Source organism: Chrysemys picta, chromosome 13, assembly GCF_011386835.1.
Source record: "Chrysemys picta bellii isolate R12L10 chromosome 13, ASM1138683v2, whole genome shotgun sequence".
Lineage (NCBI taxonomy): Eukaryota > Metazoa > Chordata > Testudines > Emydidae > Chrysemys > Chrysemys picta.
Window position 1 is genome coordinate 47,310,661 of NC_088803.1, and position 14,042 is coordinate 47,324,702.

The 14,042-nt window shown below is 45.8% G+C and overlaps 1 protein-coding gene across 1 annotated transcript; it reads right to left on the reverse strand.

The window, feature by feature from the left end:
* Nucleotides 1–168: 168 nt before the first annotated feature.
* Nucleotides 169–8,581, reverse strand: HRH3 (histamine receptor H3). Its single transcript, XM_005302917.5, has 3 exons — nt 7,333–8,581; nt 4,732–4,898; nt 169–3,390 (listed from the first exon to the last, which is right to left on the reverse strand). Exons 1-3 carry the CDS (start codon nt 7,577–7,579, stop codon nt 2,494–2,496), a joined length of 1,311 nt encoding a protein of 436 aa, XP_005302974.2. The 5' UTR covers nt 7,580–8,581; the 3' UTR covers nt 169–2,493.
* Nucleotides 8,582–14,042: the final 5,461 nt, after the last annotated feature.

A 14,042-nucleotide genomic window follows, 5' to 3' on the forward strand; every position in this document is an offset into this window, starting at 1 on the left:
TAGAGGGTCCTGTGGCACCTTTGAGACTAACAGAAGTACTGGGAGCATAAGCTTTCGTGGGTAAGAACCTCACTTCTTCAGACTTGCATCTGAAGAAGTGAGGTTCTTACCCACGAAAGCTTATGCTCCCAGTACTTCTGTTAGTCTCAAAGGTGCCACAGGACCCTCTGTTGCTTTTTACAGATTCAGACTAACACGGCTACCCCTCTGATACTTAACTTTAGCTATGTGAATAACGTAGCTGAAGTCGCAGTATCTTAGTTTGAACTTAAAGGTACTTACCACGGGTCCACACGCAGCAGGCAGGCTCTCCCGTCGACTCCACCTACTCCTCTCGCGGAGCAGGATCACCAGCGTCGACGGCAAGTACTTCTGGGATCGATTTATCGTGTCTAGACAAGACGCGATAAATCGATCCCAGAAGATCGATTGCTTGCCGCGGAACCAGCGGATAAGTATAGACGTACCCTTAGGCCATTCACTGGGCCTCACCCAACAGTGTCTGCTCACACTGGGGGCTGTGAGTGTGAAGAAGTTAGTAGCTGACTCGTGCTATAGTTCAATGAATTATAGAGGTACTGCCCAGTTCCCACCAGTCTGATCTGAGTCCCCCAATCCCATAACAATCTGGGGTCTTGCTGTATTTCTCATTACTGTTATGCAAGTCTATTATGATGGTTATTATAGAATGCACCTGTAAATCAACATGGTGCTTTGCAAACAGAGATGTGATATAGCCAAATAGCTTAGCCTACATAAGAAAAGACAGACACAGGACAGCACTTCAGGAGTGGTGGGTATAGGGGGAGAAAAAGAGAGAAAGGATTTCCTGTAGAGGTGAGATTTATGGCGGGATTTGAAGGAGCAGTGGATGCCGGAGGGCTCAGAGCAGAGAGGCTCCAGGCCCACGAAGTCAATCGTAGCTGTAGGTGGGGAAATTCTATCAGTTTTTCAGCAAGAATCATTCAAGACTAACAGGGCAATAGTGAACTGATGCATGAACGTAGTTTGTTCTGTTCATGTGAACTTTAGTGGGGCTAATTTTGTCCGTTAACCATTCTAAGAGTGAGACATACTTTTTATTTACAATAGGCAGCTGGAGTGCTGTGGTCACTGCTTTTCATGCTAATATTGTTTCATTGCTTCCTTGTGCTCCCCACATCTGTTTTGTCTTGTCTGAGACTTAGATTGTAAGTTCTTTGGGACAGAGAAGGTCTTTTTGTGTGTGTGTGTGTGTGTGTATATACAATGCCCAGCACTGTGGGGTCCTGGTCTGTGATACGGTTCCCAAGGCGCTATCACAATACAAATAATTATACATGGGCGGTGTTTGAAATGTTTGCTCCTTCCCATGCATGTGTAGTACACTGGCTATGAGAAGAGAACCTCACACTCATGGCAAATATCTGGTTTGTAAAGGGTTAAACCAGTAGTTCTCAAACTTTTTTTTTTCCACTTGAAAATTGCTGAGGGTCTCAGCAGACCACTTAATGAGCTTTCCAAATGTTGTTTGTATCATTAGCTAACTATTGTAAAGCGCTTTGGAGAAAAGCGCTATATAAAAAAACTTAATAATAATTAACTTTTTTTGTTCTACAAATAAAAGCACACAACTCATATTTTCATATCAGTAGTTTTACCTTTCTAATGCGATGGATGTGCCCTCTCTCCTCTGCCACAGCAGCCACAGAGCTGAGGCTGGGAAGGAGGGGGGGTCTCTCCCTCTCTCCCCCACCGCCGCAGCCCCTGAGCTAGGGCTGGGAAGGAGGGGGGTCTCTCCCCTACCACAGCAGCCCCAGCGCTCCCCAGCAGCTGCAGCCATGGTCCTGGGGAAAGTCGTCGCTTTCTCTGGCCCCTGCAGCCTTGCACATCCCAAATTACCACCACCCCCTCTTCTCACCCCATTGCCCCCTCCCACCTACCTCCTATCCCCCCCAAGGCCACCACCTCACCTTACATGTGCGTCTTCTCCAGGGTCCAGGCACCTAATGAGTGGAGCCACGTCTATGCGGCTCCACTCATTAGGTGGGTGGGCCTTCATTCTCTTGTGTGCAGCCGCCCAGGCACCCACCTTAGAGGGAACTATCCGCGGACCACCTGAACGGAACTTGTGGACCACTGGTGGTCCACAGACCACAGTTTGAGAACCTCTGGGTTAAACTATATATTACTTACAGTGGGCAAGATCAGATTTACATTTTGGGCTTCTTTTTTATAATAAGTACCAATGCCATGTTGGTTGGCTAGGTGGCAGTAGAGCTCTTCTGTGCGTGTGTAGGGGGGTGAACACAGACATAGGTGCCATGGGATTAACACACATCTGTCCATTCAGCCCATTTTTGTCCCTGCAGAGAGAGCAGGAGAAGTTAATACTGAACACCCTTGCCCCCCGAAAGTGCTATCATCACATTCTTCACAGGAAATGAACTACTGTGGTTTTGCAAAATATGACAAAGCGATAAGACAGCTCCTCAAATACATGGCTGGATTGACTCACTTCCAGCAGTGTTGGAGGGAATTGTGAGGTTGGATCTTTAACTTCTTGGGGCACAGGAGTTTAATGAAAGCTCTTCTAAAACTGTAGTGGCAGAGGGGATACAGGACAGGGTTAACGGCAGAGTTGATCCACAAGAGCCAGAAGGAAGTCTCATACCAGTAATCAGGGATGCAGTGGCCATGGCAAGCAGCTCGGATGATCATGAGGAGGGTGTATGGTGCCCAGCAAAGCCCAAAAATGCTCACTATAACTGCCAGTGATTTTGCCACCTTCTTGTCTCTGGAGAGCCTGAAACGCTGTGTGATGCTCTGGGAGACCATCTTCATCCGTTTCTCTAAAGACATTGTAGACGCTGAGTGTTTATAGCTCCTCTTGTTGAAAGACTTTGATTTCCCGCTATAGGGCCCGGAGCTCTTTGAGTCTGATGTCTGTGAGTCTTTCACACTCTGACTGGCACTGGCAGCTGCTTGTTGTGTTTCACATTTAGGAAGGTCTAGGGTTTGGGCTGCCTCTTTCTGGTCCCACTTACAGCATTTCAGGGAAAGCTTTCCTTCCGGACTCATTTCCAGCTCCTCCATGAATGACTGGTTCTGTACTTCGTGGAAGATATCTAGGCGGATTTTGGTGCGTTTCTGAATGTTCAGGTAAATGCTCAAGTTGAAAAACAATACACTGATGAAGGGGGTGAAAAACTCCAGCGTGGAGGCCGTCATGAGAAAATACCAGTTGTAGAAAAATTCAGCATAGCATTCCCCATCAGGTATGATGCTCTGGCCTGTTACGTATTCCCAGCTGATAATTGCAGGTCCATAGAGCAGGAAAGCTAAGACCCACACCACTACCATCTTCAGTACTGCTTGCTTGGTATTACCTTGCTGAGCTCGGTATGTGACCTGGAGGGGAAAAATCTTTTCTTAGATATGACCAAATACATTAACTGGCTTAGACTGTTTTACAAACTGTAACATTTCTGGCAAAGTTGCTATACAATATCTCTGCAGTGTATCAAATCCATGTGCTGGAGACAGCAGACTCAATCACTAGATAAATCACAATCCCACAGAGAAAAGCTAGGACCTGGTCCTGTAACTCCAAATCAAACTTGGCTCATGACTGGCCTAGAACAGTCCTGAACGGAGTCAGTACATTTCAGGGAGATATTCACCTTTTATGCCAATGAATCATTCTTGATACATAGCTCAGCCCAAATTTGATATCTGCTTTTTAACCCCATTTCATAGATGGGTAAAATGAGGCAGACAGAGATTATTTGTCCAAGACTGCACCCTGAGTCAGTGGTAGAGCTGAGAATAGAATCCAGGGAGCCTCAATGTCTAGTCCGCTGCCCCAGCCACGCGCCTATGCTCTCCTTGAATGCACTTTGAAATTGTTAGAGGGGCCCACGCCAAACTCCTGTGTCCAATACATGTGAGCTTTGTTGCAATTTGGCCCCGGATTGCTGAACTTTATGCATTGGGCCCCTCTGTAGATATTTTGTACTGTACTTGTCAAGTATCAGTATCCATGTTAGTCTGGATCTGTAAAAAGCGACAAAGAGTCCTGTGGCACCTTATAGACTAACAGATGTATTGGAGCATAAGCTTTCGTGGGTGAATACCCACTTTGTCAGATGCATGAGATACATCTACCCACGAAAGCTTATGCTCCAATACATCTGTTAGTCCATAAGGTGTCACAGGACTCTTTGTCGCTTTGTACTGTACTTGGAACCCTTCTAGCCTGTGAGTTGCTGTTCCCCTCCTATAAGGTGCTGAGCACCCTCAATTCCCATTGTAATAATTGTGCATTTAGGACATTTGGCACCTTGCAAGATTCCACTGCAACCTGTGAGCCAGTTCCTGAGTGAGACTGACTGTAACTCCCACTGAAATCAGTTTGTTTAATCTGGAAATAACCATTGCAAGTTGGTAATAAATTGTTTACCTCACTTGGATTGACTGGCTGTCACTCAAACACCTTCACAGTCAGCGTTTGAGGGACAATCTGCTTCCTGGGTTCTGAACCTCAAAGGATTTGATTGTTTAAAAAAACACACACCTGAAGTCAAGGTTTGCAAGTGAATTGTATGTTTCCCAGGAATTTTTCTTTCCCATCACCAGACTAAAAGATGCATAATTTCCCAAGGAATCAAACAGCTTTTATTTAGCACAGATGACTCGAGACAATAAAGTGAGGGGGAAGGCTTTTCTCATCTCTGACATGTCAGTACTTACCGCTCTTGTCACAGAGAGGAATCTGTCATAGCTAATCAGTACAATGTTGAAGACTGAAGAGGTGCAGAGCAGATAATCAATTACCAGCCAGAGCTTGCAGAAGCTTTTCCCAAAGGCCCATCTTCCTGTCAGCACATAGGGCACATACAAGGGAATGCAAAAGGCACCTGCAATGAGAGGTGTTTATATTTGAAAGGGCTTCTGCACCACGCGCAGGTGCTTGAAAAAGGTAACTCACTCAAATGAATGCTGAGAATAACTGTTGGTGTATGTGATGTCATTTGTAAGTCTGCTCAGTGGCCTTGGATGGCCATGTTGTGTATGGGCCAGCTTGTGACTGGTATTGGTTGGGTCACAGTTAGTGATTTCCCAGTGAGAGGCTCTTCAAAAGCTAATCTTGTGACACATCAGCAGCAGCATAGGCTGGAAAGATAGAAAGGAGCCCACGAGGTGAGAATTCTGGCCCATGAACATCCAGGCTGTGATTTTCAAAGCGGCCTAAGGGATTTGGGGCCTGGATCCTCAAAGACATTGGTGCCTAGCTCCCATTGATTTCAGTGGGAGATAGGCATCTAAATACCTTTGAGGATCTGGGCTTTGGCTGCATGACTCCTATGAAAATTAAGGGGAGTTGGGTGCCCAAATGCCTCAGGAAAAGCTTGAAATCTGAATTTTAAAGGAAAGCTGTAAAGCAAGGTAACAATTTGGTTTTTTACCCAGTACTGCCTCATGGCGATGCATAAAGAGAGCCTCCCAGCTCTTCCTTTAAAAATCAAAGCTTCCTTGGCTTGTATGTTGACCGGAGCTCCTCTTTGCTGGAAGACCCAGGTCAGTTCTTTTGGAGGGGCTCAACAGTGCTCTCAGCTGAAGGCCTGATCCTACAAAACCTTACACAAGTGAATTTTCGTGGGTGGCTAGTTGACTCCAGTGCATGTGTGTTTGCAGAACTAGGTACTCGGGTTGCAACCTGAGCTGCTGTTTTCTCTGCTCCCTAAATGAAGGGGAGGGGAAGATGAGTACCCTCTCCCTGCACTTGGCACACAGGGAAAGCTGAATCTCAACTTACTGTCTTATCACAGTTAACATATCCAAACCCTCCAATGATTTTGCCCAAATTCTCCAGCAACATGCCAGAAGTGAGGGCTTGATCATTCTGTCAAAAATACAAATCGATTTTGAAAACAATCACTGAGCTCACCTGTGTATCAGAAGCAGGGAAAGACTGAACCAAGGTTTTCCTGGGCTTTGCAGCTTAGCTCTAAACCAGGGGATGTTCAGAGGCACTACCTAATTTGTCTAACATTCTGAACCACATAGAAGCACAGTTCAGTAACTCTGGCTTCCTATTTTTGCATGTGATACATTAATAATGTCCTTGCTGATCAGTGTGATTGTGACAGAAAAAAACGGTTCTTGTGTCTCCGAAGTGTAAGTCTGAAGGGTGGTGGGTGGCCGGCTGGCTGGCTGGCTGTGTGTGTCTAGAAGCTAAAGCAATCTCTCACCGGTTTGATGGCCTATAATCCTTCTGGGGAGTTGGGACCATTATCCATTCGGAACTAAACATCAATAAAGAAATCCACACCGTTCCTCCTGCTTAATCCCCCTCCCACGAAGATGCGTGTCGCAGCTACTAATCTTTGGCTCAGGGGATTGGTCAAGGCTGCAGTCAGAGCCGATCTGAACTCAGCCCTTTACTTTCAGCCTCACAAAACCGGGCTCTCTGGCTTAGCAAGAGAAATGGGACGGGGCGCCCTTCTCCTTTAGTGAGGCATGCAACTTGTTCTCCAAACATCTGGCTAGCTACAAGTCTGCGCGGTTACTTCCACTGCACATGCATCACCGCTAAATAACCCCTTGCAAGACAAGGAAAAAGTGCTCAGTTCCTGTAGTGCTCATTTTGCTGTCCACCCCCACGGACGTAACTAACAAAACAAATCTCCTCCTTGGACTCTTGTTTTCCTTTTAACAATGCACGTCTCACCGAGTAGCATGCCCTGGTGGCCGGCCTGATATCGGTGTTGCCATGTTAACTGGGCATCACCAAACGGTGTAAATAACTGGACTTCAAACTGCATCTTCTTTCCAGAATAGACTGCAGAGGCGAGTACGTGTGCCGTGTGAAAGGTATCTGCCTTAGCGATCGGTGCGTACGGCCGTATCTAGAGTCCGTTGTGGAAAGAAGCTGCGGTAGATAATGTCCATGGGAAGTCCAGTACTCAGAAAGGGGGAATAACCCATGGTTTATATTGCCCACATTATTACAGTGACATTTGTTCTGATGTTTGAAACCGGTTAGCTGTGGGTGACAACCCTTTGCAAGGGCACAGCGGGAGCTCACGCATTTGCAAAGATTGCCTGGAAGCCCATTTTGACCTGAGCCACAGGGCAATGACTTGACCCAGTCCCATATTTCTCTCTGGAGTGGCTGATATCGCAGCCCCTAAAATAAAGCCCAGCTACGGGGATCTTTGCTGCTACCTTTTAAACACACCCAACTTTCAGCCCAGCGGGGAAATCGGTGTCCGACTTGCCGTTCCGGAGTCGGCTGGCCCCGGGAACCCCAAGCTGGGTGGGAAAAGTGAAACCGACGTGGTACTTTACCTACTAGGAAATCGGAGATGGCCAGGTTGAGGAGGAAGTAATTGTTCTGGGTCCGCAGGCTGGAGTCCACCACGAAGGCCAGCAGGACCAGCGCGTTCCCAACCACGGTGGCCACGATCAGCAGAGCCATGAGCACGGCCAAGGTGATGGTCCACGTGGCCCCGAACCTGCCCAGCAGCTGGTCGCCGGCTCCTTTGCCTCCAGCCGCCGAGGCGTTGAGGGGCCAGTCTTGCAGGCTGCTGTCCATTTCAGCACCACGCCGCTCCGCGACTCAGGCGGCAGCACCGGTCCGCACCATGCCGGTGGCGGGGGCCGATCCAGCTTGCCAACGGGGCCTGATTCTTGGGCAGAGTCACACGCAGCCCAATCGGCAGCGGCGGCTGCCTTGTTCCCCCCCTTCTCTGGAGCCCCTGAGAGGCATCGGCCAGAAGGAACCAAAGCGCTTCTGCCCGCAGCGCTCCGCTTGCAGGGACGGGGAAGGAGCAAAGGGGGCTCACTCCCGAGGGGTTAGTACCTGATCTCTCTCGGCGCCTACTGCACCGGGATGGGCTCGGTGCCCGCCGCTCCCCTGAGTGGCTTCGTAATGCTCTGACCAGCCTAAATCCGTGTGCTCCCGCTGGCTGCCGAGTCCCGAAGCGCGGCGTGGTTGGAGGAGCAGGCGGTGGGAGGCAGGAATCACACCGCAGTCACTCTGGGTTAGCGAAGCGCTGCTTCCAGTGTAAACGCTCCACTGCTTCTGCAGAGCGGAGGACCCAGCGGGAGGCCACGCGGTCATGGGCTGGAGCGTTCATCCTCTCCGGGCAGCTGTTTCCCCCTCTTTCCGACTCCGTGTCCCTGGCTCTGAGGAGACAATGCCGAGAGCTTGGCTTCTGTGCTCAGAGGAAACAACTGGCCCCATTTTCATGAGGAACGGATCCAGGCTTAGAAATAATTCACTAAGAATTTGAAGGATCAGTGACACTGGACATCCTATCTGACCCTTCCCACTCACGGTGGTTGAGTCCCACAGGTACCTGCCAGGGTGTAGTAAACACCAGGGTTTTAATGGGATCCTCTGTATTCAATATGCGTAGGAATTGCTGTACCAGATCAGACTTATGGTCCCTCCAGTACAGTATCCTTTTTCTGACAGTGGCTATCATCTGTTTCAGAGGAAGGTGCAAGAAGGCTGGACAATTATGGAATAACTTGCCCCTCTCAGTTAAGTGGTTCTCTAATGCCCCGAAGCAGGAGGGTTTATGACCCTTCTAATGTTTCAAATCCAGTCGAATGTAAATGTGGATGTTCACAATAGCCATAGAAAGACCCCATGTTGTTTTGAATCCACAGAAAAATCTCGTGTTGGTTTGAATCCCACCATGCTCTTGGCCACAATGACCTGTAGTGTCAAGGAGAACCATCCATCCTGATTCTTCTCTTAATTAGGTGTCAATCAGGCGTAACTCCTCTGGAATTAGTAGAATTAGCCACTAAAGCATGACCCACACAGCAGGAGAGAAGGGCATTAACTTTCCTGTGATACGGGATGCTCCATGGCTGGCTATTCTCAATCTTTCTAAAACCAAGTTTGGAACATTCTTAGAAGGTCCATTTTCATTAGGAAGATAGAAGCTTAATGCTTCATCATTCCTCCAGGTTACACTTTATAATAAGAATAATCTTTACTCTGCTAGTGTCTGCTACATGGTATCTTCATCCTAGAAGAATCACCAAGTACAGTAAAACCTATTGGCAGAGGACCTGATCCAGTTCCCATTGGGAGTCTTTCCATTGACTTCAGTGGGGAATTGGATTGGGCCCACTAAAATGCAGCCACCTCTGGGGGAGAGGATGCCAGCCAGAGAGGCAACTAATATGCTGCAGAGGAGGCAGGAAATGATTGGCTGAGGGCCCTGGACAAACACTTATTCTATAGAAAAATTCGTAACTATGAAATATTATGTAAATTGTTAGAGAAGAGCGATGAAGGACTAAGACTAGAAAACATTGTGAACCCTAAAACATGCATGATTCTAATGCTGTAGGAGACTTGTGGAATTCTCATAACTCAAAAACATATTTTCACATAATGATGGCTGGCAGAGTTCACCTGGGAACCCACCACCACCTTATTAGCAGCGGTTGATCTTGCTGGGAAAGGACTAAGGGGATTCTGCTGACACTGTGACTCATTGCTTTGCCTGGATATAATGAAAGTGGAAGTAGCTCTCTGAAGAAAGGAGATCAAGGGTGTGGGCTGAGCAGTCTTGAGGGAGGAACCCTTTGGAGCAATCAAACCTAGGAAGAAGGTTCAAGCTGATCTTAATGGCCCCAGTCCAGCACAGAACTTAATTATGTGTTTCACTTTAACATTATTGGGACTATCTGCATGCTTAAATTCTTTGTTGGGTCACAGCTTATATTACAGGATTGTTTTCTGCATTTAAAAAACAAACTGGACAATAAAGTTTGGACTTTGCATACTATGTGGATTGTATTTGAAGAACAGATTGGGAAAGGCAGCTCAAAGATATTAGACAAAACATCTTCAGTGTTCATAAGTGAACAAAATGTTCTGCTTCTGTTTCTTCCTAGGGTCTGCAGTAGTGAGAGAAGCTTCCCCATATGTATAGGAAGTAATGATTCAACTCAGTACCACAAAGCCTGGGAACAGAAGGGTTCTGCCCAGTCATTTCACAGTTCTGTCAGAGGATGTCACTGTGTGCTTGTCACCACCAGCACAAGAAACTGAATAAATCAGATTAACAGCAAAGCGGGAAAAATACAGAGAAAATGCACCATATGTGAGATAAAAATATTGCTACCTGAAATAGTCCAGAACTGCAGATGAAGGTTTGTGCATTAGTTAGACTCCGAATAACTTCATGCATGACTACAGGGAAGCTATGAGGAGACCAGATTTAAAGATAAGTTTGACTGAATATCAATATGTTCCAATAGATCTGCTGCTATATTTAGAACAGGGGATCGCCTTTTCAGTGCTGGGTGTTATATTGGCACTAATGTGAGTGGATCTTAAGATTCCTGTGAGTGTTTGATCATAAACTGTTTAATGAACAAGCAGGCCTGCTTCACTTTGCTGCCATTTGAGGGGTCATATTATTCGTCACTTGTAAATATTCAGGCAGCCACTGGGTATTCATGAAAATGTTTATGATCTCCTAATGATTCTGGGTCTGTGAATGCATTATTAATGATCTGTTATTAGTTATTCACTATTGACCATTCATCACTTGGTGTTCTCCTGCTCATAAAGTTTCCATCATCCAATCAGGAAGCAGAAACAGTACCTGGTGATTAAGGTAATTTAAGCTGGTTGAAATGATTTGCAAATTGAAATATGGCCTAAATTCTTAATGACTATGGCTAACCCTGACTAATTCTCCCTGCAGTATTAATTACATGATAGTTGCCATAGTAGAGCAGACTATCAGTGTAGTTCAGTATCTTGCCCTAGCAATGATCTCTATCTCCTACTTCAGAGAAAGGTAAGAAATGCCTTAAAATGTGCTTGGGTCAACTGTGAAATATCTTGGCAGTAGGAAAAAAAATCCCTCCTGCCCTCCACAGGTGATCAGATTAAACCCTGAAGCATGAGGGTTAATAGAACTTCTAGCTTTCTGACCTACCTGCCCATCTAGTGCATATCATAGACATGTACATATAGGGTGAAATTCAACACTATTCAGAAGGTCCATGCTGGTCCTATGCATGATTTAAGTGCCACTTAGGCCTTTGGGGCTTATATACCACTTAAGTCCCACGTATGCGCAAGGGTCCAAAGTGGGATTTAAGGGATGCATAGGGCCTTCCTTGTGTGGGCTTTCTGCACAGTGGTACATTTCACCAATAAATATTTAACCTCGTTAAATAAATTTTCCCTAGGTGGTGAATTCCACAGGTTGAAGAATTATTTTATACTTCTATCCATTTTGAATTTGCTACCCTGTCAGATGGGCATGAGCCCTAACTCAGCTAGCAACTCCCCTGAGCTCAGTTCTCATTCTGGATATGAGCTTTGCAGCTGGCACCTATTTTTAAAGAGGATGCAAATGTAATGTGTGTGCCCTTTAAGACTGCTTTACACTAAAAGTGCAGTGTAGACAAGCCCCTAAGCCCTCTTACACTTGAAAGTTATTTTGGATCAAGGTAGGGTATGAATTTAAAGTGCTGGAAATAAGAAGAAAGGAGAACAGGAGTACTTGTGGCACCTTAGAGACTAACAAATTTATTAGAGCATAAGCTTTCGTGGACTACAGCCCACTTCTTCGGATGCAGTGGGCTGTAGTCCACGAAACTCCTGTTCTTCTTTTTGCGGATACAGACTAACACGGCTGCTACTCTGAAACCGGAAATAAGAAGGTCCATCTAGGGAGCTATTAAGGAATAGCTACTGTAGTTAATTTACCCATGTAGACAAGCCCTTAGTATAAATGAGAAACGGCTTCCCAACTTCTCTGATTTTTAGGGAAGTTAAACATTGCACGTAGCAACTGGCCCCTCCCTATCTTTAAACTGGGACAAATCAAAGTCCTGGATCCAACCCCCAAACGTTGAGAGTGTTCAGATCAACATACTGATCCCAGATCTGTGGCTTAGGCCCATGTCTAAATTTTAGTTTCATTGAACACTGCTGTTCTTCCCTCGCTGTTTGGTAGTGACAACCATGGGCCTTTGGGGTTGTGGTTGGGAAACTGTAGTCATGCCCTCGCACATGGCACTCTCATAGTTTTGCACATAGCTTATTGCCATCAGCCTCTCTGTTTCCTCTGTTTTCTGTATTCGTTCCTACATCCTGCAGGGACTAATTTTAAGTTGCCTTTGACATGCTTCCTCTGCTCAGCATCAATCATGTTCATGATCTCTGCTGTGACTTGCACACAGACATATGTGCTGGGCATGGCAGGCACTGCACTTGCTCTTGTGCTTAACACAATTCCCGTTCAGATAAAAAAGTGACTGACTGATTATCCTCTGAGGCAGTGTTGATTATTCATCCTGCTTATCCATCCTTCCTAGTGGAAATCTCTTCTCCCCTCCAGGGTTGATTCTTTGATAGTGCTTCTTATTCTTCCTGTTTCCAGAGTTTAGCATCTTGGAGTCCCATTTAATCCCCAGCTTTCTGCTGAGTTTCCTAGATAATATTTTTATTTGGGCATAAGTTTTTGTGGGCTAAAACCACTTCATCAGATGAAGTGGGTTTTAGCCCACGAAACTTATGTCCAAATAAATTTGTTAGTCTCTAAGGACTCCTCGTTGTTTTTGCTGATACAGACTAACACGGCTACCACTCTGAAACCTAGATAATATTGTTGTCATATTTCAGAGTAGCAGCCGTGTTAGTCTGTATCTGCAAAAAGAACAGGAGTACTTGTGGCACCTTAGAGACTAACAAATGTATTTGAGCATAAGCTTTCGTGGGCTACAGCCCACTTCATCAGATATGTTCCATTCTATGCATGGAAGCTTATGCTCAAATAAATTTGTTAGTCTCTAAGGCCTTGGCTACACTTACCAGCTAGTTCGACGGCTGGAAATCGAAGTTCTGGGTTCGACTTATCGCGTCTAGTCTGGACGCGATAAGTCGAACCCGGAAGTGCTCGCCGTCGACTGCGGTACTCCAGCTCGGCGAGAGGAGTACCGCGGAGTCGACGGGGGAGCCTGCCTGCCCAGTGTGGACCAAGGTAAGTTCGAACTAAGGTATTTCGACTTCAGCTACGTTATTCACGTAGCTGAAGTTGCGTACCTTAGTTCGAATTAGGGGGGTAGTGTAGACCTGGCCTAAGGTGCCACAAGTACTCCTGTTCTTATTGTTGTCATAGTATCACTTGAGGAAGCCATTCATGTTACAGGCTCTATGCATTCATGCATTTCTGAGCCCAACATACATGTCTCTATTGCATCTTGGTGCTGTTTGTTATCTCCTTATTTATTTGCAATTCATGAAGACTTCTGGCAGAATGTTTACCAGTGCTAAGGTGTCAGATGCAGAGATGGGTTCATGCTGTGAAACCTGTCTGCAGAATCTCAATATCCCAAATTAAGCACCCGAGATTTTGTTAGGTTCGTTAAAAAGATAGGGACCAGCTAAGAAATTCAGATCCAGGGTTTTGGGTTGTGATCACCTTTAGGATCCAATAAAATATTCTTGTGGTGTTCATTGGCTTCAAGTGGAACTTATATCATATTTATACAATCTACTGTGACTTTATTCATTGAGAGACCCTTTTTCCTTCTGAGGAATAGATAAGGGACTGTTCCTAAAGTCCAGACAGCATCATGTTTGCCCTGAGATATCTATTATGCATAATAATCATAGAGCAGAAAGGCATCTCTTGTTATCTTGACAGCTCAAGTATTGTTGTTTAAATGGACAGCTTCTCCTACAATATGATAGCCCTGCTTTGATCACTAAAACCACTTCTGATTTCATCTTAGTATGCATATTCTCCAGGCAGTTTTTCTTAAAGAATGTGTGAGCTGAAGCCTCTCACACTCACATACCCATCACAACCCAAACAATTAGAAATGGGGCTGAACCAAAATTCTTGGTCCAAACAACCCCAAACTTTGCAGTGTGGGGAAGTAATGGAACTGGGTCAGAACTCTGCAGCTTAACTTCATCCCTATATTTTATTCCATTTTCAGAGGGCTTGTCCACACTTAAAAGTGCTTATTCTGGTATAGCTTATTCCAATTAGGGAATCAAA